This window comes from Nipponia nippon, unplaced genomic scaffold (genome assembly GCF_047370975.1).
Source record: "Nipponia nippon isolate SJK-2023a ecotype South Korea unplaced genomic scaffold, ASM4737097v1 scaffold_7, whole genome shotgun sequence".
NCBI classification, from domain to species: Eukaryota; Metazoa; Chordata; class Aves; order Pelecaniformes; family Threskiornithidae; genus Nipponia; species Nipponia nippon.
Genome location: NW_028262391.1, coordinates 11,919,007 through 11,942,584, shown reverse-complemented (window position 1 = coordinate 11,942,584; position 23,578 = coordinate 11,919,007). Strand labels below are relative to the sequence as shown.

General features: G+C 40.9%; 1 protein-coding gene and 1 long non-coding RNA gene across 2 annotated transcripts in view; one reads left to right on the top strand and one right to left on the bottom strand.

Moving 5' to 3' along the window:
• Positions 1 to 23,448, bottom strand: part of PDE6D (phosphodiesterase 6D) — a 39,636-nt gene extending 16,188 nt beyond the window's left edge. The window contains exon 1 of the mRNA XM_087739488.1: positions 23,290 to 23,448. Within this exon, the coding sequence (XP_087595614.1) occupies positions 23,290 to 23,339 (50 nt within the window). The 5' untranslated portion in view covers positions 23,340 to 23,448. The remainder of the gene's footprint in view (positions 1 to 23,289) is intronic.
• On the top strand, positions 13,608 to 23,269 carry LOC148050817 (uncharacterized). The gene is made up of 4 exons (XR_015700476.1): positions 13,608 to 13,753; positions 14,958 to 15,028; positions 19,231 to 19,382; positions 19,524 to 23,269. It is a non-coding gene; the product is annotated as an uncharacterized LOC148050817 (long non-coding RNA).
• Positions 23,449 to 23,578: the final 130 nt, after the last annotated feature.

Sequence of the window (23,578 nt, the reverse complement as noted above, 5' to 3'; positions counted from 1 at the left end):
TCAAACCAAAGGAGCAAGAAACAAATGGATGTATGTTTTGAAGGAAAGGGTTACAGATGTACTGAGATGAAGCTAAGGGTCATCAGGAGGGAAAAAGGTAAAAAAGAATAAATTACAGTGGTTTGCAAACAGCTGAACTAGGGACAGATGTAGATACCATTGTTTCAAGATTTACCTCGCTGTCCAGATGAGTCTAATCTTGTAGAAGCTTAACTCTCTTACAGGTTCCAGCAATTTTTGTCACTGCTGAGCAATAGGAACCGATTTAGGCATTTGCAAGCAACCATTGATTTCTTCAGACAAAAGCAACAATATGTGACATTCCCCAGCAGCTCCTGCCTGCAGCAGATGAGAAGTCTGCCCTGTTAACCCCGATGTACCAGCAAAGGCTACACAGACAACGCTTCCGCAGCACGTGCTAGGCACTTCTCTAGGGACTAAGTTCAACCCTAAAAAGACTAACCACTTCTAAGCTCCGAAAGAAAATACCTAAGATTTGAGATCCCTAACAACAAAAGTTAAAGCAAAAATCGAAATGCACTTGTGGTGCATAGAATACAATGTTGTTTAAAGTGGGAATAAGCTCCGAATCAAATCAACACACACAAATCGCCAGCTTATGGGGCAGGTTCTCCCATCAGAGGGAACAAGCTGCTTTCTGTGCCAGATCCGTGGAAGTGCTTTGTTTGCTACTGTTAGATATGTGTTTTGTTTCCTCTAGAAACAGATGTTAAAATGGTTCCTAGAACCAGATAACAGTGCCAAAATAAAAGCAAGCTGAAGCAATGTGGTGGTTTTATGCTGCTTTCTGCTGCCTATGATTTTAGGCTTTCCTTTGGCTTCTCTGAATAGGCTTGACAGAATTCCTTTATACCAATGGCTCAGCAGGAAAAACAACATGTGATCACATCCGCAGATCGCTTTACATCCTAGGTAGTAAAACAATCAATAACTTAGAAAAACTCATCATTGCTTGCAGGACCATCTCAGAAGCATGAATTGCACAAAGAAAATTATTTTCTTTTTTCCAGTGCAATAACACTCAACTCCTCCCCATCTTCCCTGCATTATAAATGGATCTCAAAAATTAGCATGTTAGAAAAGCTTGAGCTCATGCTAAGAACCCTTTGAATATTAACATAATTAATGTCATCAGTAATACTGAGTTTGCAGAAACAGCAGGTGAATCAATGGGAATGATGTATTCATCCGAGAAAAGAATGTGACCTTTAAAATCCATAGGGCTTTATCAGAACGCAATTTTAAAGTGGGTTGCTGGCAGCTCGGTGGAAAGGACAAAACTGAACGTAACTAAGGAGAAAGCTAATAGAGCCACCACACACACAAGGGAAACTAAAAATACAATTGAAACGTAAAACACTGGGACCTCCTTACAGAAGGTGCCCCACCTATATCAAAAGGTGAGGCAGCTCACAGGACAGCTTGGGAAGCCACTCCAAGGAACGTTACGATGAGGGAGAGGCAATTAAAAGAAGAACATTCCTGCAATTTAAATATGTCTGGATAGAGATTTTTTTTTTATCCAGAATGCTTAAAATTAAGTTGAATGCTTTAAACCCCAAAACAATTTGGAATAAAAAGAGTGCGCGATTCAGTTTGCCCACTTTTTAATTTTAGCACATCAAACAATTTTCCTTTCTGCAAGTGAACGCTGAAAGTGATTCAGCGATTGAAACAACTTCATTTTGTCTTAACTACTTCAGAACATTCAATCATTTCAACACAGCTGAACTATTATGATAATATTTCAAGGTTCTCAGCAATAAGTGAACTAGCGGGAGTTTCATGGAAATAATCTATCAAGGAGTTCTGGTGAATAACTTCATTTTCATAGATGAGGTTGTAACCAGAAGCCCTCGGAGGAATTTACCTCCCTGTAAATCATTATGGCCTATTGTTCTTTACAGAGTTGAAACGCAGGATGTCACGACAGTCATGCAACAAAATTAGCTTTAACGGAATGAGGTATTTTGAACCTCTTTATTTTATATCACCACTCAATTGTTTTAAAATATGCATTATGTTGGCTTGCTTATAAAGGAAAGCTTGGCTTGATTTCATGTAATTTTTGCAACACTGTAGGAGTGGATTTTTTTTTACATGTCTAAAAGGATCTTCACACTTCCCCATAATGACAGGGCACAGACCCGAGCAGACGAACAAAGACTTCTTTGACCAAATTTTTAAATGGGATAAACATGGCTGCTTAGCTGGCATTTTCATATAGTTTCACTTGAATGACCTGTAGCCTTGTGTGAAGTGTGGAAAAAAAAACCCTAAAAGGCTTTAAAAAGGCAGTTTTATGTAGCACTGTTTGTGGCCAGTCGATGCCTTTGTTCCTTGAAGGCCTCTGCAATAACTTCTCTATTGAGCGAAGTGATGTTTATTGAAAATGGCATAGCTGAGCATCAGCAGGTTCCCCTGCTGTTCGGTTTATCTGTCCTCTGAACTCCAAGCAACATCTCGGTCTGAAAGTGTCCCCCGGTAAAATAAGCAACTGACAACACAAAAAGCCTAGATGACTGCCAACTGCCAGTGCTTATGTTGTGACTACATGCTTTTTCTCCCATTAATGTTGAATTTCTTTTTTTTTTTCCTTCGCCTCATGTCTCTTCTTATAGAGCTCTCTAGCACACCAACCTATTGAGCTCCAACGACTACTTCCGATAATCCATAGATTTATCAGATTTGTGTATTTTAGAAGAATATGTAATTTCCTGGAGGTATTAACATATCATGTACCTCTAAGAACAGATCTGCAGACTGGAAATTGATGGGAAACAGGGCTTTGGCAGGAACTCATTCACTGCGCTACCAGTTTGCACAACTTCATACCGTCACTATCATCTACCTTGGGCTACCCCAGACAGGAGACAAATCCTATTATTTAAGTAGAAAGACAGGATGTCCCACTCAATAGGCAATACACTACAGCTCAGTGACGAATAACTTAAACAATTTCTAGTACTACGCTGTGCTTCAAAAACTTCAAATAATGTTCTCAAAGTAGCTTTTTAATAACTGCATGTTGTAGAGACTGGGAAATAAGCATGAAGACTTGCCCACAGCCACACAATGAATCAGTAAGAGAAGAGGAAAGAGATCTCAGGAGGTGTTTGGCTTCAAATCTTGTGCTTCAATAGACAATACTGCCTGACTCCTTAGACAGCCAGGAACTCTGCTCTCTAGCTAATGGAAACTCTTACTCTGACTTGGAATGACTTTGCAGTAGCACAGATTGCTGCAATCATGCTACGGAGCGGGTGCCAGTGGTTCCCTTCAGTCAGTGTTTTTCTTGCTTTTGGTGGTTTCTCATTCACCCTAACTAGAAAGCAGGGTGGTTCTGAATCAACTGCCAAGGATTACTAATGGAAGTGGGGGGCAGGAAGGAAAGGAAGATGACTGGTTGCAGAATTAGAACTACTTTTTAGTGTCTAAAATGGCATATTAAAGCAGGACAAAAAATAGATGTATTAGCTCTGACAATAGAAGCAAAATGCTTCCAGCTGGAAAAAAGAGTAAATCTCTGAAACTTATCAATAATATTCTTGTTCATTAAGACAACTTAAAAACACCAGAATTGTAAAATAGGAGAGTCATGGGGGAAAGTACCGTATTTGTTCCTTTCTTGGTTCATTTTAATTCAAACAGAGTTCTCATGCAAATGCTTAATTTCCTTTTCTTTTTCCTTTTTAACTCTGGAGACTCAAGCATATCTTGAGCTCAGACAAAGTGCTTCAACGAAGTCCATATATGGGTCATGCTGAATATCACAGGTTGTTTCTTTGTTCATTTAAGACAAATAGTCAGCTAAGTTAAAAAATCTCCCCCACTCTAAAAATTAGAGATGCCCCTGATATGTGGTTTCTAACATGCTTTTATATACAAGGCTTCCTTCCACAAAACTTCATTAGGTATAAAAGGGAGCCCGATGAATGAGTGGAAACACAGCACTTTTTCATGTATTCAAATTGTCCTCAAAACGGCCAGCTCCGGGAACTGTAGCAATAATTTTGCAAAACGTAGTCAGCAGTTCATCTGAAAGGACAAAGTCTTAGGACAAATGCTATGGCTGTTCATTGCTGGCAGGGATAGGCAGGCACCATTTTGTACAAAGTGCCCATCCATTTTGTACAGAATGACATTCAGAGATTATCGACTAAAAGACTCTTAAGAGCTGAACCAATATAAACATATTTTGTTTAAGTCCAAACAACCTGATACCACCTTCACTACCATCAGCACTCTCAGCTTCAGACTCCTTGAACACAGGCAGTCAGTGGTCGAGCCATTAGTCTAAATTTCAGGGAAAATGCCAAGTCTTGAAGCTGTTTGGTTAAAATACTAAAAATAAACTCTCCGTGCTAGGCAGAGTTGTGCTTCCAAAGTGAATGCCACCCAACCAGCCCTATTACAAGGAGCCACGAATGGACCCGTAACATCGAGATATTCGCTTACGCTGTTTTGTAATGGAACTGTATTTTGGGACTAGCTGTTTCCATATCCAATGAAGCTTCCCAGAGTTGGATTGCAAGCAGGCAGCCACTATGGGGAAGTGTCCACCCTGTTGCATCTTGCCTTGTTTCCTTTTTCATTACATTCTTTCAGAATCTGTTAGGATCAGAGCAGAACAACGTCTGAGCAGTCCTGGAATAAAAAACTTCTGGAAAAAAGCAGTAAGTTCCAGCAGCAAGCTTTTCCTAACTTAACTTTGCTTGAAAAAGTTTCCAGTAGTTCCAGCCTTACCAGATGCAGCTGGGAATAGGCAAGGACTCGTTTTTTCACTCGTATTGTTTTTATGCAATTTATTAACACATACAGTTTAACATTTTAGCAGGAAATCTTTCAAATCTTAGATATCTACCTGTAGTTGAACTCCTAAACATCGAGCTGCCATTTTTCCTTTCACAAAATCCCATGCAGAAACATTTATATTTGTCTTGATGGATCTCCTCTATTTTTGAAGGATGTCTGAACCTATCTGATCAGATTGCTCCACATAGGCCAATTATAAGGAGAAACAGCAGACCTGTTAGCAAAGACGCACACTGTGACTACACAGCTGGCACCCAGATGGAGATAATCAGCCTGGACGGGTCTGGCAGCCCCTGCCCAGAACAACTCCGGTGTTTTAGCACTGCACACCTCAGCACCATGGGCCAGGAATACAGGCTAATGATAGCGAGACAGCTCTGCACACAGCCAGCCCAGATCTAGCAGACCTTCAAGTGTTCAAGCTCCCTGCTGAGCCTCACCTGTGAAATTCTGAGCTGCTTTGCACTTTGGGAGTCACTGCCCTTGTCTGCTCTCTCTACCACAGGAATAACTTCTTCTAAAAAACGTCAGCTGCTTAGTTGCACAAATAGGTAAAACAACATTTCAGAAAAGGAGGCAGATGTACTTAGAAAAGCCTCAAATGAGCTAGTTAGACATCCTGCAAAATGGTAACTGAACCTTACTTAAAGTTAGTAGAAACAAACCTATGGGGAAGCCAGTTTGTGTGGAGTGCATTTTAGTTCAACCAAGATGAGCTGCTTGGCTTCCTAACACTTGTTCTATTTATTCCTCTACTACAATCTTCTCAGTGTGACGTCTTTAATGAGGAGATCACAACATCCCCTGTACTGGCCAGGGAGATTAAGCAACACACACACACACAACGAGAAAGCAAGAGTCTTTGAGATTTAACTCAAAATCTATGCTAGTTTGCCATAAAGATTTGACATTTAAATGACTGAATAATGTTAATCTTCCACTGCTATTAGACTGTTGTTATGAGTAGGTATTACAGGATAAAACCAAACCATTTCCTTTTGAAAATATATTTCTTTATCACTATATAAAAGATGTCTGCTGATTTTCCCTAGGGTATCTTATTTTCTTGGGAGATTTGAATTTAATGGTGGATTTGCCCATGCCGAGCTGGCACTTAGACCACAAGCTAGGGAACAAGGGGTTTGTTTTTCATTTTCATAAAGCTCAATAAACACACTATTCCCTACTAGAATGTCAACTGATATACAATCAGAGCAAAGTCCATCTATTTTTGAACTGACCAGTAACAGATTTTGTAGCATTTCTTTACAAGATTCATTGGTATAACAAGGATCCCAAGAACATAATGGAAGTAATTAACCTCTCATTTCTATGTTCACATCCATAAGAGATTGCTTTAGGGTGAGAAGCAGGAAGAAAGAAAAGAAGATCACAGTTGAAACAAAAAGAGAGAATTTATCTCTTGTCAGTAGCCTGGCCATACTACAAAGCAAGTACACAGAGCAGCAATAAATTAGGGGTTTTTTAACAGAAAAACTAACCAACAACCTTAGCTAGAACTGCATAGCTGAATGCTCAGATGTGTGGCATCCAAACAGCCTTTCATTTAAATAAGTCTGCTTTAATTGCTTATTTTCTATCTTTTTCCATTGTAAGACAAACAAAGATGCCATTGAGGATGCATCTCCCCTGATAAGGCGATCAGAACATGAGCCTGCAATTACAGTAATATTTTGCATAAAGGCTTCTCTGACATTTATTAACTCAAAAGAGCTCTGATTTCAAAAGCCACTATTTTACTATGCTGCCATCCTCATCAGTGCAAAAATTCTTCTGGATTCTTTGTGCCTGTACTCCAAGCGGCTCAACTGGGCTTCCTCTCTTTAGAGAACCTTCATTTATTCCATTTCCAAGGATAAAAAAGGCACGGTATGGTAGCATCACTGAACGTCTAGCAGTTCAACAACATCTGGTTCTTCATACTGCCACTCCTTTGGACTGCCGCCCATGTCAAAGATCAGCACCACCTAATTCACACATACAAGATGCACGTACTACCTAGACATCTACGTTTGTAAAGCCTCCTATTAATCATTCCTGTACTGCCATAAATTAACATTAAGTAGGTGATTAGAGCGTTCACAAAGGAAACAGTCCTGCTAGCTTGGTTACCTCTCTCAGATGGATACTGTTTACTCAAGAATTTTACTGTAATCTCTGTTGGCAAAAAATATTCCATGCAAAACAAATATATATTCCATCTTTTAGTGGAATCCTTTTTCTCAGTCTTCATTAAAAAAGAAAACAACCCCAAAACAAAAACTTGTAGCAGTTGCAGACCCACAAATTCTGCAAAATAAGGGGGAATTACATGTGAGTCCTCCTAGGCTGAACTGTATGCCCCTTAAATATCCCTTGGAGAAACACTGTTCTGTGGAGAACTATTTGTAAGAGAGGTAAGGTGCTTTCCGTGAGAGCGTTCTCACACTGATGCACGTACTGAAAGAAGAGAGAAGAAACAGGTTATACCACAGAAGCAGCCGCCTCCCTCCTCTCTACCAAAATACCCCTATTGATACAGAGCAGAGAATAGAGGAACACGTTAACATGAGATAGTGGAAATCTGGATAGGAAAATCAGCGGTTGTCTGCAATAGTTTAGTCCCAGTATTCTTTTCAGTTAAACTAAACAACTTGGCCATTCAAACTCTAAATCGTTCAAGAGAGCTAATTTCAAGACCATATCTCTTTACAGTCCTGCTTGTTCAATGATGAAAAAGGTGCAGCAAGTATGTCAAGTGACAGGCTCACATAATTTGTCGACATACTTACACATTGAACATGTCCTAAAGGAGACGGGTCTTGAACACAGAACACATCTTTTTTTTAATCCTAGTTGAGTTAGCTACGCTTTAAGTTTGAAAACCTCTTCATTTCCAGGATAATTTTTACCTAGTGTTACCTATACATTTCAGATTAAATTTTATACTTAATCTTTATTCAAGGTATCAGTGGGAACATTGCTTCCTGTTCAATTTTTGGTGTAATACAGTAAATTGATTCAGCCCATTAAAATGATATGAAAACGATTCTACTTGTTGGAGCTTTAACTAAAACAATAAAGTCTTAACAAGAAGCAATGCTTCCACCTATGAAGAAAAATGACAGATCTTGAAAGCAATCTCGGAAGCCTCTTGCAGAACTCCTCTGTGATTCCAGAATTCCTTAAATGTAAATTCCATAATCTCACAGCTTCAATAGTAAGATTATTCTATGTCACCTGTTATAAGTAAAGCTTTCTTCAGTCATCCTCTCTGAACTAAAATGAGAGCACTTCTTCAGATCTACAAGAAAAACTAGATCCCGTTTGCACATCTACAAAGACTATTGGGAGACTTTTTCTTCTGAAGTTCCGCGCTATGTCCACAAACATTTGTATAGCTGATAAAAACTATACACAAAATAAATAATATTAACTTATTGGCAAAGCAATCCTAATCAATGTTGCTGAACAGTGATTTCTTCTCTCAGTAGCAAGCAGCATGAAGAAATCTGAACCCAGGGCAGTGAATACAGAGGCTCAGGGATCAACTGTACGGGATCAGGTCTGTTAAGGCCTCCCTGGGACTTATAAGGACATTTACTCTGCCGGATCAATCTTCCTTGATTCAGACACTGATTAGATCCCAACAGAAACGATGAGAAAGTGATATCCACCTGCTTTTGCACAGTAATTCACTCAACACCTGTGATTTTGTTCGGACACAACATCTGTTAACTCAATGGCTTAGCTGTAAAAGATGGCACGGATGATGTTAGCTTGAAGAACTGCTTCTGTATATCCTAACACCTCTGATAAGCAGGTTTGCCTTCACCTTCTCTTTTAGAGGGTACTAGATGGATCTGTTAATGAATATGGCACCCATAGTTTTGTGTCTTCTTGAACACACTCTCCTCTCCTCTACATAGTGTGTGAGAAAGGTGCAGTCTGCGGTTACTTCCTACGTAGAACAAAAGGTCCACAACTTTGCTCTGACTTCCAGAAGACTCAGACTCCCTGGACTTGGACTCCTAGGTATTCCAAAATACCCACCTTGGCAAGGAAAACCCCACACCAAAATGGTGCTATCAGTGGACAATAAGATGTTAGGAGAAAAAAGGAGCATATTAGAATTTGTGTATATGACACGACAGGTCAACATCTAGAGCCATATTAGCGAGGACTGTGACACAGGTCCTTGAACATCAAATCTAGCAACTGGGAGGGACTGTCATTTTTTAAAATCTTCTACAGCAGAAAGACTGGCTAGCACAGAGCCTAGGAGTACAGATTTTGTACATTTGAAAGATTTCTTACTTCTGGTTAACTGCCCAAAGACTGGAAGAGGCTACAAGTATGCTGCATTGTTACTGGGGAGAGATCCTGTTCTGAGCTGGCCCTTAAAACTCCCCTCCATGCACTGGAGGGCAGATATCCTTAACTCTGGATATCCAAGCAACAGCAGCTGCCACAAAAGTCTTCAAGAGCCGTAAGTTTAAAGAATTCTCAGGTGGCAGTTTGTTGTTCTCCAGCAACCTTATACATTTGGCGAACGTTTGGTACATGAAAGTAGACATCTTTCATATCAAGAGCTTTTCACCCACCTCTTTCACATGACGGACAGATAGTTGTTCCTAAAGAGAAAGTCCTGCCCTTGACTTTTTATATTTCTGATAAAGCTGATGTTGCTTAGCCTCTTGCTCTTTCAGGGAATCAGGAAAGAGCAGAAATAAAACCGTCTTCAAGAGCATACATTAACTTGTACTGCTGAGAACAGAAACTAGGCCAGGGGAGATTTCAGAGTTACTGTCAAGTGAGGTATCCACCTATACAGAAGAAAGCAAAAAATCATCATTGAAAAAGACTGTTTGTAAAAACTCCTTTTAGGGAAAATCAGTAGCTTAGTCTTCACAGAGACACGTCTTGATTTCAGAGAGGCCTGTAAAAGAGAAGAATTCATTTGTGCGAAGGACTTTAGGGACTCAGGGATTTTTATTTGGCCGTGGAACCTTTAGGCTGTCTGTTAGCACTCCAAATCCCCATCAGATCAATAAAGCCTGCAGTCATTACGTCTGATAGCTCCTACCTTCCAGGAAACGAGCTTGTGAGTTTTATTCTCATTGTTAATGGGCCGGTGTTCACACCACCAAAATCAACAGTAACGGGAGCACTTAAGAGATTCTTGTTGGCAGTCTCAGAGAAGGTATGAATGAAAGGTCAAGCACTGAATTTCTCTTGCATTCACACACTAATTCTGTCTAAACTCCCCTTGCTCTACCGAAAGAGAATTTGTTCCTCAATACCTCATCAACACAATGTTAATTTTTAAAGGGTACGTTTCACTAGCAATTGAATTAATTAGGAGTTTGTCAATGCATAGGATCCAATCCAGATTAAGGCATGGAGTGAATTTAGAGTTGAGCTAACTATCCCTTATTTAACCCTTGCCTGGGTGTTTGTATTCTGCATCAAGGAAGTCCAATTCCAAAGCTTTGAAGTGACTTCTGTGATTCAGAACCGGACACACTCATCCTGGGATAAAGGTACGCACAGTGAGGAAATCAAGCAGAAATAGTTAAGCTGGAGTAAATTTTAAGCATATAAACCCTATGGTTTTATCTAGATTAGAGCTTTTTGCAACAGCATAGCCACCTCTTCTTTGACGCTGGGGAAGAAAAGTATAGACACTGCTTTATCTCAGTGCACTACATTTACAAAGTGTAGCTACATGCGTTTAAAAACTCCTGGCACCGACTTGCCCAAGCCAGTTGGCAGAAAGATGGTGTGTATTCCCTCAGGGTGGGATTATAGCTCTGTATGATATTCAGGAAAATAGGCCAGACAATTGAACTTCCTTTTCCAGGTGCGCTCATATGCCCTCTCTCACAAGTAATGCTAAAAAACGACAAAAATGAATGAAATCCTGAAAAGATACTCTTTACATAGCTTTCAAAGCAAATGCCAATTGCAGTCTTCAGGGAAAAGGTGAAACAAGTGCTGTTACTGCAGTACATCTGCTAATTAGTCTATAAGGATTTGTGTTTATGACGAGAGTGAAAACTAACTAGTGCAACAGAAGTAATACCAGCTGAACGCAGTTCCACTGTTTTGTTCAATCTCACAGCAGTACTCAGCATATCCGCCCTGGCATGAATGTGACACTGGAGTTGGCAGGGCAGAAGTCACTCAGTTCTACTAAAGGCGGTTTACTCAAAGGGCTTCAGGCTTTTTTGAACCTCTGCACCTTTAACACTGCCCCAAAATATCTCACACACGGTGTATCCCTCGCTGTTTCAATCCATGTTGTTCTGTAACCAGGGATACATCTAGAGATCACCACAGGTTCTTGGGGAAAGCAACTCAGTATCCTTGAAATGTAATTAGAGAATCACAACAGGATTTAATCTTATTGAGATTTTATAGTAAAACAGTATTTAGCCCTGGCACTAACACTCTTCACTTAATAAACAAAATAAAAATTCAAATCAGTCAGAGAAACAGCTACGACAAGCACTTTCATGAAGTCCACAATGACAAATGCCAGTCTGCTATTTGCTGACGCGGCACAGCAGGGGAAGAAGCCACCCTTTTCCTGGCACTAGCTTAAACGGTTCCTCGGATATACAATCCATGTGGACAGTACTGGCCTGAATTTCACTGGAGCTACAAATACTTCAGTTTTGTGGTTTTTTTCTTAAGTTGAGCTATGTGTGCATGAGAAATGGGCACACTTTAGCCTTACAAACAGTACAACCCTTACAGCCAGAGCCTTCGTGACTAAACACAAAGAGCATCTTCACTGCCAGCTGCCCTATTTGATTATGAACACTCTCAACACCAAGCCGAGGGAGCAAGTAAGGATGTGATTAATTAGGTGAATGTGAGTGGCCCTCTAAACTCACAGGACAAGGCCACAGTGAGAATCAGAGGTGGTTCTCCAAGGGACAAGAGAAAAATAGGTCATGGATCTGAGCCACTGAAGTAGTTACATCTCTGGAGCACTACACAAGTCATTGAAAGAACCATTTTATAGTATCCTTTAAAAAGCTGTCTTTCCTCTGCTGACACGGCACTGTTATTTTTCAGAGCCAGGAACAATTTCTGCTGACATGATAGGAGGCTGCTATACAAACAACAAATTGACAACTCATTTTAGGATACATGGTATTAAAAACATAGGATACAAAAATCAATAGCTGCTACATGGGACACGAGTAAGTTGTTTAACAAAGTGAAAGCAGTAAATTAGCTTAATGGCAGGACCACATGCTGCAATATAGATCAAACAATTTTTGGTTTCCCACTTAGAACTGACAGGACTAAGATTATTCAAGGAAAACAAGTTCATTATCTTGTCTCTTCTGAGGAAGGGAGGAAAACTTAGAGCATACAGACCAAGTGGAGAATCAAAACAAAATTGAAAATACAGTCAGGAGGGAATGATTGGCAGTTGCATGAGGAAACTAATCTTGTAAATGGACCAGAAGCTGCTGAAAGCAGAGGCAGAGAGGAGGAATAAAGGGGGATTTACGCAGATTGAGGCAGAACTCTCAAAACCCAAGGCCTCCATATCTGAATTACTGTGCTTTTTTAGGAACCTACTAAAATAAGTGCTTAAATTTGCAGTGTGGATTAGTGATTTGACAATTTAACCATCCCAACATTTTACACAGTGTTAGACAGTATGGCAGTCTGAAAAGAGAGTAAGTTGTTTGGAAAAGCACTACAGCAACACACTGCAATTACAAGTAAAAAATTCAGTTCCAAATGAGTTTAGAACAGGTAAAATACTAATATTTGGTTCTGAATGTCATAATTTAATCAGCCTCTACAGATATACTAATGTGAACTATACTGATGTGAACCCCTGAGCGTGTCACTAGGGGATCCCTCGAAGATGGAGGGTCTGTGCCCAAACCAGCATCTCTCTGCTTTAACATGCACTGGAATTCAGATGAAAAACATTACTGTGGGGATACAATAATGAAATCTCCACTGAAATGACAAAAAAGCGATGACCTCTATTGCGTCCAAGCAGCTCCTATAGCTTTCATTGTCAATAAAATCTACAGTTACATTTATGCTAAGATTTTATTATTTTAACAAGCTTGTAGCTGTGTGTTAAATTTTCAGAGTATTTGAAATCTGATTTTTACAATTTTAATCAAAATCTTTTAATATATTTTTCAGCTGAAGGAATGGAATAGCTTATTTCTGCTATGAAAAAGAACAGCATGTATAAATAATACAATCAGCTGTAGTGCACAAGTCGATTCTTTCAATTTCGTTATTAATAATAACAAAATAATAACAATTCAGTTATTGAAAAGCTAGACTTAGAGCTGATACAAATATTATGTTTTTAAAATATTATGTTGGTGTTTCAAAGTGTGGACTTCATAAGCATTTATGTTAAGGTGAATGCTAATGTTGTGAAATTATACACAAAAAGCTCAAAAAATGCCATAGTTAGCATTATCTGCACCCTTTATGGGCATGCCTACATTAAAATATGGCCTTTATTTATTTCAATTTTCACAACCTTTTCAAACACGTCTCGGCCTCATTCACTGCATTTACTATTTCAGAACTGGCAAAACTGGGACTTGTGCAAACATAATTAAGCAAGAAAACAAGGAACTCCTGTTTTATCAGTGAAACAAATGCACGAGACCGTCATGAACCATGAAACATTTTCACCTGGCCTCTGGCAGGGCTGTATTTAAATGCAGGAGAGGGGCTTACTGAGGGCAATGTGGCTAGGGGTCTTGGGGGAGCAGGGGCTTGCTCTGCAGCTGCCTGGTTAAGGCCTCACCTCTACTTTGTGTAGACAGGGAGAAGGAGGTTATGGTGGGGCTGCCGGTGGTGAGGAGGGAGCTTTGACCTTCTCTGAGGAACAGACTAGAGCCTTGAAGAGGTAAGCTTGTAATTTTCTTTGGGGAATCTCTTTATTTTGCAAGTAGTGCTTCAGTTCAGGCTACTTTAAAATACATCTATAGGTTTGTGTTGGGTTTTTTTGTTTAAAACTCTAAGGAACTTATTCTAATGGTAGAATGGAAGATGCTAGGAGAACCAGGAAACCAGGGTTTTTTTTTATTTCTATGAAGCTAAATGTTTCTGTGCAGAAGCTGAGTTTAAGGTTAGTGTTATACTAATATAATGCAGATCCCTTTGAAGGAATTACAGGGGGATGCATGTAAAACAATTCCTTCCTGGGGCTGTTTAAATACTACACTCTTATGGCAACAGTGTAACTGTATTGATTCCATGTGGATTAATGAGGGTGCCATAAATGAACAGCCCAAACTGGACTGAGAAACTTACTGGCTTGTCTTTGTCTTTCTGGAAGTGATATCTTAAAAATAACATGCATTTGCTCTCCAAGGCTGCATGTGATTTTCAGCCCGTGATTTCCTATGTCTGGTTCGTTATGAGAGTTGCAGGAGCACTGAGCCTCTAAGAGCAGTTGCTACATGGTCTCAGACCCTGCTGATGACTTTGCCTGGTTGCTGGGCAGTAACTTCTCACACAGCACAGTAATGCTAATGACTTCTTGCACAGAACAAGGGGAAAGAGAAGATGACTGCCTTACCAATGTAATCTAAAATGTATTTCTCTTAAGAGAAGTTATGCGACCACAAATTTAGCAATGTGAAGTTAAAATGCTAAACTAATAATGCTAAGCTAGGACTTTAGAATTGGTGCTGCAAGAGTTGCTAAGCATGGTGATGGGAGAAACCTCCCCAGGTGAGCTGGTGCTGACTGCTGGAAGACAGCATGAGGCTGTGCTGAGAACAAGTTCATCTGAAAATGAAGTAACAAGCAGCTGGGGATGGTAATCTGGGCTCTGCACAGCTGCTGAGCCAGAAGCACACATCAAGAAGAATGTAAAGGCAGATATCTTTCAGGTGTCCTCTTCCCTCAGAAGCAACAAACCCATCCTACTTCCTGGACTGAGCTTTAAATGTCACTTAAAGGCTAATAAGGTTCAAGTGAAATAACAATCAGAAGGATGTTTTTCCTCCTTATCTCAGCTTCTGGGAAAGAAAGTAACTTTATTAGAGAAACAATGAAGCCTTAAGTTGGACTGTGACTGACAGGCAAGTATTCTAATGCACTAGGGTCTACCCTAAAGACTTAAACTGGAAGTCAAATGTCTAGAGTATCTCCAGAAGATCCCCCTGTATTAAAGGTCAGTAGGTATTTCTTGGTGTCCAGTTTCCAGATGGGTTGGTCTATTGCGCCACATGGCGGTACACTAATGGGGACAATGGTTCTTCTACCCTTTCTCTCTCTGCAAACCTCCTTCTTCAAGAGGAGTTGGGGGTGTTGCAGAACTCCCTTTAAGCACACAGCTAGCAACAGCCCATGGGCACAGATGAACAGAAAATGGGTTCCTCCTTAGTGAGGTTCTCTAAAGCATTTTCCCATACACAAAAGAATTTGGATTTAAAGTAATGCAAATAGCCAGGTTTTCACTGTATCATAAAATAGAATTTCTTTTGACTTTCCAAACCAAAGTGATTTGACATTAACTCTCTGCTTGCCCAGCAGGCTGTCCTTGATTAGAAGTTTCTGACGCTCTTAATAAAACATCAGATGGATTTCTTGGTTCCAAGCATGTGTAACCTTCCTTTTGGAAAGGTTTAAAACAAGTCATCTGAAGTGAGGAAGAAAGAGGCATGCAGGCAGGCAATCTGCTCAGGTGGGGTATACACTTTAATCACCAATGAATGTAAGACCCCCCCATTTTCTTTATACAATAAATAGCAAAAAATGGATATAATCAGCTCTCCCAGGGACCAAATGAGCTTCTGACTCACTATGGAGTAGACGAATTGTATGTACACAGTGTAGCATACAGACTGGCCCATATAAATACTCCTCTGTAGAATTACTAAGTAAAATCCCCTGCACTCATTTTCTCTAATGGAAGACAATATTGCTCTGAGTTAGTTAAGCAATCCTTTCAATACAGTAGTGGATAAATTTAATAACATGATGCTTTTGTGCATTGTTATGCCAAAGGCTGGCTGAAAATAAAAAATTACTTTTCTTGCTCTTGCTTTTTACCTAAGCCTGCCATTCTTCAAGGAGAATGCTGCCTGATATTCTAGTCATGAACATAATCAACTCAAAGGTTTGCTCATGGCTGAATTAATCTGATGTTGTTTCCCTTAAGTCTCTTCTGTACCTAAGGTTTGTGTCACAGTGAGAACTTGGTTCAGGGGAAATCTGACAATGGAATCTCAAAGTTCATAATTGCAACTGAAGATCCTGTCTGTCAATCAGGATTTAGCAATATGCAGCTGAGATGTGGTTTCTACTGTTGTTCGTGAGAACCTCAGTTACTATCAGGTGTTTTCTGGACAGAGCCTCCCAACAGTCCTACTGTGTCCGCATGGACGTGGTGTCAAATGGCTTTGGAAACTTCACAGTAACACACAATGACTGTATGTGGGTGGGGGTGTTCCCTCAAAAACTGTCACCTAGTCTTTAACACTGCTCTGGGAGTGATGCTACACAGATGCTGAACTTCTTGTTTCTGTGGGTGCTCCCGATTCAGTTTCGGGACAAAAAGGCAGCCCCTAGGAATGTTGTTGGATTTTTTTTTAGTGTTCAGTGCTCACTGCTGTAGTTTCTTGCACATCAACTGTAAATACATGATCTGATCCTTAAGGTGTGTGAGCAACAGATGTGTAAAAGTCACTGTTCATGTGCTTACAGAATTAACTTTTGATAAATTTTGCTGTACTAATATGAAGAAAAAGACAAAATTCAATATTGGCAGGTAGACATTAATAGATCATGATATTTTCTGCTTGTTATCTGTATCTGGGAACCTAGCATACCTCATACTTCTATACAAACTTTGACTATCTAGATTAAGCCAATGCTTTGTTTAGTCTTTAATGGGGGGGGGGGGTCTGAGCTCAAATTTGAAGCTGCCTTAATTTCCCAGCTTAGAGAAATAGAAGAGGCTTATATGTTACATAAATTGTGGAAGTCAAAGGCAGAAGTCAGTACAGTGGCCTGTTATGTTACTAACTTAATGTAAAATTCTCACTTTTAACGTTCTTTCTAGATCAACTTAAATTCAGAGTTAAACATGTGTAAGAGCAAGCTGCATCAGCTTCCATGCTAAGACTGCTTTAGCTAACAGAACACTGTTATTCAGAGACACAGGAGACACATCAGATGTCTGCATAAAAAAAACAAAAAAACAAAAAAAACAACACTCTGAACAGAATCTGTTTAATGTGAGCATTTTTAGATGTCTTCCCTGCTTGTCTACCTCTGTGTAAGCTTGGCTTTTTTCCTACATGTTGGCTGTGAAGATGCATGGTGGGGAAGAAGCTCTATCAGTTCTCACTTGATGGATTAAATGATTATCTTCTGCTGTGTGGAAATTCAAATACTGTAACAACAGCTGAAGCATAAGGCACGACTGACTTCTGAGGGTTTTGATCCCTGCCAAGGATGCAAAGAGTAACTGATATTATCTTAATATGATATAAAGGAAATAAGGGGAAATAATTTTGCTAATGACAACTGCATTATTTTAGGTACCTTATTAGGTTGGCATTATGCAAGCAATTAAAAATACTGAAACCATAATTCCAGTGAAATGCTGGATGGGAGATGAAAGGATAAATCTTAAAAATCAAATTCTAACCACAAGGTGCTAAAGTAATATTGCTGACTAAAAAGTAAAACCCAAACTTCAATGTCAACTTACACTTTTAAATCGGTGTTAGTCAGATGTATTCTCTGTAGCACCTGGGTAACTCATTTGTTTCCTGTGATGGTGGAGCCCTTGATGCCCCTTCCGCTGTCAAGGGCACAAAGCACCACTTCTAACACCATGAGTGGACTGCATTAAATCTGAAAGTCAGAAAACTGACTGTAACTCATTCAGATATGAAGTTAATGCAAATCACTGTTTAAGTATAACTAAATATTTACACTTTTTCAATGAAAGTTAACAAGGGGAGGACATGAAGTCTTTGGTGCTCACTGAGGAACCAGGCAGATAAAATCAAACCTGGTAAAATTGTTCCTGCTTTATTTGCAGGTATGCCTCATGACTTATGCATAAACCCATATGTCTCTGTTTAGCATGCCAGAACTATAGATCGTTGCATACTCCAGAACTTCTGTCAATGCTGGAAACAACTCTGATATGGTAAAGGTACCTTGACCACAGTGACACTTCCTTAACTACCAAGTACAACCTGGCTGAAGCTTCTATGTGAAACTCTGGCTTCTTGGAAACAAAGATCTCTTGGTGCTGCCAGAGTGGGAACTTGTTCTGCAGTCAGACTAACTGGGAATGTGGACAACCTTTGCCTGTAAAGTACTCTAAGGTTTGTAGGCAGGAAAGTGGTAATGAAAGCTCAAGAACAACAGAAGACCACTTCTTTCAGATCATATAAATGATGAACTCTAGACAGAAGAACATTCTAGTTTTTAGAAACCAGAAACATGGATGGGGAGAACAAACTCCTGTTTTCCAGAATGTTTTAAAATTGCACTGGTGCAAGCTATGTGGAAGCTCTGCTTTGGCTCTTTGCAGAGCACATTTCCCAGCTTCTGGGCAGCCCTGTTCCCTCGTTTAGCTGGCCAGTGTCTCCTTTTAACCCATAAACTTGGTGATTCATCTTTCTATTTAATTGCAAGAAGTCTAAACAAACTGAGACCTGAGGAAATGCATAGAGGAAACCTCAAAACAAAGGGAAATTTATAAGCCAATTAAAGCTGCTACCTTGTTAGTTTTGTAAATACTGGACCAGATAAGCATTTTAAGTGACTAAGCAGCTAAAGATCTACTGGCCTAACAAATAAATTGGAAACTCAATTTGATGGAGCTTCCATTTTGACTTCTCAACTTTTGAATGCTGTTTCAAACTAGTTCAGAACTTCAGTGACTATTCTAGGAATTGATAGGCAAGACTGTCATTGACTACAGTTTCTGTGTGTACAGCAGAAACAAGGTAGAAGTTGGAAATAGAAGTCTCTTGGTCTGCAGAGTAATATAAAGTTCATAGAAGCTCTTAATATTCTGGTATAGTTGGTGTCTCATTACAGCTCTATCCATCCTTCTAAGATGTTAATGCTCTGCTAGAATGATTTCCTAGACAGAAAAACAGTGGTGAGAGGAGGATTGGAAGAAGCTCTGGGAGCTAGGAGGATGCTGCACAGGGAACTTTGAGGATTCCAGAAAGTAGGACAGCATTTGACATATAAAGTTTTGCGTACAAATGTTCAAATGCCTAAGCTACAGGTACATGTTTATACTGACCACAAATACTAGTTTCATAACTCCATAATTATTCTGACCTAGAGTTAATATTGTTTCCTCATGCTTATGTTCACCATATTAATTTGTTTCAGGAGACTTCTGAAGTACAGTAAGATATACTGCATAGCCTTAAATGGAAGTTCATGGAGAAACTTGTCCTAAGCTGATAAATATCTATATGGCAATTAACACCATGGAGATCCAATTCTGATGAGACTCCTCTGTACAGCAGCAAATAAAATAGGTGATATCTTGTTTGACTTGTAAGATTTAAAATAGAAAATGGATGTGCTTCCTCATATATTGAGAGGCTAGGCTTAGCACCTTAACTATGCTATGAGACCCAGCTGAATTGTTTGGGTTTTCTCTTCCTTGCTTCTTACAGGAAGAAGTGCATAAAGCTGAACTCTTGTCCCTCAAGAGCTGGGTGTGAATCTGTTGCTGCAAACCATGACTGGATATTTCTAATCTACAGCATAGATACTATGTCAGAAAGCAAAGCACGTACGCTTTCTAAATGTTGCCAAACCAAATTAAATAGGATAACTGCCTACAGCGTCCTCATTTTAGTGGACATAGTGCATAAAAAAAAAATTCTCTGTTAGTTTGTATCAGAACACAGATAAATAGGCAACTCACAAATTATCAAGGGGGCTGGTGGGGGGAAAGCCATAAAAAAAACCCCTGGGTTTTGACTGTTAGGGAAATACATTATTGGTGTTAATTTTTCATGAAAAAGGATGCTAAATACCTACATTTAATAGTACATGCTAACTCTAAGGGTAAAATGACAGAATGAAACCTGAAGAATGTGTTGAAAGGGTAAGTGAGGGTCAAGTAAAATGCTATTATGTAGTTTGACAGAGTAACGGTCCCACCTTCTAGAGAAAAAAAGGCATAATTAAATTTCATGCATTTGAGATTATAGAACCAGCTGTGTGTAAATACTTGCAGAAACAAGACTTGGCTAATATTCCAGAGGAATGAATCTTCAGTTACCAACTGAACTGATATTGCTTACAGTCAAAAAACAAGTCTGCATATTCATAGTACTAGACTACCTGTAGATATTATGTTAAGTGTAACAACTGCTCTTCAGGTGAGTGCCTTCAAAACAGGGAGTTGATGAACACAGTTATCAGCTCTATTAAGAAATATCATCTCTGAAAAAGTGACAAGCTATAAAAGTTTTTGCTGGCTGCTTTCAATCTCTTACTGCAATGTACTTACTGGACTGTCAGTGTTCAGTTTTTAATGGGTGCCATAAAAACTCTTAGGACAAATGTAATAAACTATAATGAATATCCTCATTTGCCTGCAAGCATCAAATATTTCTCGTTTGGTTTTAATCTCTTTAAAATAGCAAAATACATGAGGAGGGAGTAAATGTTTCTGTGAATTTCAGGACACTAGCCACAACATGTTTCTGCACTAGTGTCATAGAGGAAGGAAAGCATATCTCTGCATTAGAGGGTGGATTTGGGCTATAATTTAATTTCCACAGCAGCATGTCCCAATCAGTTGGAAAGCTTGTAATTAACCTCTTCTCAGGAACCACAAGTAAACAGAATTTGTTTGAGGAAACTTTGATTACTCAATGTGAACTGGATTTCCAGCTAGAGTGCCTGTTCCTCTGTTAAAGCAAACAAGTATTTTTGGAAGCCTGCTCCCTCAATGATGATTTCTACCCTATCAACTGACCTTACCACACAAGGAATCTAATACAGCCATACCCTAGGTGTAATACTGTGCTAGTTTCTTGTGCTAAAAGCAACTTCAGTTTCAAGTGCCAAGTTTGCAGGGTGTGCTTAAGTTGGTGGAGTTGAACTCCCTCCCTCCTGGGAGCAAGGAGGAAAAAGTTTTCAAGTAGTCCAAGTATAACCTTAACAGCTTTTCAGAACACGTTTCTCTCTTCCTTTCTATTAAGTAAATCAAATTAGCACATACAGCAGTAGAGTGGGCAGAAGATAAAGCATCTTTTTAAAATGTAATGTTCTCTCGAATACAAGCTCACCCTTAGAAAAGGAAATGGAAGTCTGAGCTGATGGCTGCCTTACAGAGAGCATGGTCACATCTGGGCATGAGTAGTTTCCTGTGCGGATGGCGCAGTGTCTCAAGGCTTCCTCTCATAAATGAGGAATGTGTCTGTTCAGCCACTCTCCTGGTTTACTGAAGGGATATGTAGATGGTTTTTCAACTACTTTAGCTTGCTAAAAGTTCCAGTTATGAAATGTTTGGAGAAACTTTCCTGTTTCTCAGACTTCATGCTACCTGGCCCTGTAGCAATTACTGAAGTACTCTAGCATGTTTTTGGAGAAGCGCAGTCACGGTTTTGCCTAAAACTGTCCTGTCAGCAGTAAAATATTAGTGTTTTTGCAAGGACAAGCAAAGGAAGACTAAATTTGAGGTACTTCAACATGGAACAGCAGAGTATTTCTGCTAAAGCTTCTTGCCCATGCTATGGCTGATTGAGATAATAGAAGTTTACCTTAGGTTTGTCTAACATCCTTCCTCTCAAAGGGCGAAAAGCATTTTCTACTCAAGGCAACAAACGACAAAATGGGTTATTTAATCTGAAGTTGGACAAAGGCCTTTGTGTAAATTGTGCTATCCAGGAAAGACTATATGCAAGCACATGCAAAAAGCACTTAAAAGTTTGTTCCCTAGGCTTAACTTTCTAAGCGCTTCTCATGTCTACCAACAGCTTAGTCTGGTCTTGTCAGAAGCTTATTCTTTTTCTAATTGCTGGCACAAAAGACTCTTAAATCATGTTTTGACAGCTGAAATACTACATCTTCATAAACAAAAAGAACTGTCAATAGTGCTAGTGCAGAAGCAAAGGAACCAGATGCAGTACTAAAAGCTGGGGGAGGGGACAAGGATTCAAAAGTTAAGAAAAGCATCTGCTTATAGTTTGACAGCAGCTATCTGTCTAAATCCAACCTAGAAAATTAGATCCTGCTACAGCTGGCATAGAGATTATGAACAAAAAAACTGTTTAGAAATAACAGTATTGGATCAAGAGGGTATTCTGTCCACTTCTGTCCTTTTCACTGTAAAAAAAAAAAAAAAAAAGCCAAACAAACCAAGCCACAACAATTTTCTAGTGTTTAAAGGTCAAGCTAGCAAGCTTACATTTGTCTTGCAAGCTTACATTTGTCTTCCAAGCTTAGAAAAATCTACTATAGTATAGTAGCTTTATTTTACATGTGGCCTATTTCTCCCACCCTTAGTTTGCATGTGGGCCTTTAGGTTGAGCCTTTCTCCACTGAATTCCTGGGTTGGAAGGGTGCACGCAGGATCTCGCTTCTCTTCCAAGCTCAGATCTATCTCATTTCATCAGCACTAAATTCATATTCAGGTAACACAGACAACACAATGAGAATGCTTTCTGAAAGCCACAACATGAAAAGTTTTAAAATGAACTGCACAGAAAAGCATTAACACCTACGGTATGTCAGTGTTGGCAATAAAAGACGTCGTACGATCAACCACGACCAACACAACGTGTGCCAGTACCTCACGGTATGAAAAGGAACAAGATATTTAGTTGCTTCTGGACCTGAAGACCCGGTATTTCCTTTCCAAGCAGAGGTGCCTAAGCGCAGGCCGGAGGGGAAGGGATCAGATCCTCCCGGGACCGAGGGCATGGGCCGCCGAGCTACTTCACCTGCCCTCTGTAAGCTGTCCTCGCTGCCGAGGCAGCGGCTCCCGCTGCTCCGCGGCCGCCGCCTTCCTGCGCAGCCCCTTCTCCTCCGGCCGCCCATCAGCAGCCGCCCGGCGGACAGCTCCGGTGCGGCGGGACGCCGGGGTGGGGACCGGGGAGGCCGCCGCCGCTCTGGGGGCTTTGGCCACCTGCCACCGCCCCGATGGGCCCCCCCCCGCCTCCCCAGCCGGCTCAGGGCCGGCCTCAGCCCCGCCGGGGTTCAGCCGCTTCCAGGGGGAGGGACGCCCCCCGCCGCCACCGGGGGGGGTGGACGCCATAGGGAACAGCCCAGCCGGGGAGGCGTTTCCATGACAACCCCCCTTCCCGCCCCGGGGGCCTCGCGCGTGCCCTCACCACAGGGGGGCGTCGCGTCCCGTTCTCCCCCCCCCCCCCCGTCCTTCCCGGCCGGGTCCCGCCCGCCTCACGGCTCCCGTCGGGAGGATACAGCTTGAAGCCCCGGAGGATCTCCTTGGCCCGCTCGTCCGTGGCCGACATGGTCCTGCCGCGCCGCGCCGCGGGCGGACGGGCCTGGCTGCGCGGGCCTGGGCGGGAAGGCGGCGGTGACAGCGGCGCCTCAGGACCCCCCACCCCTCCCCCCTCACTCCCTCGCACCCGCCACGGGCCGGCGCAACCAACCCGAGCGGCCTCCCGACGCCCCGCCCCCCGGCACGCCGCACCGGCCAATCATCCTCCGTCACCGCCCCGCTGCCCCGCCTTCCAGCCCAGGAAGGACG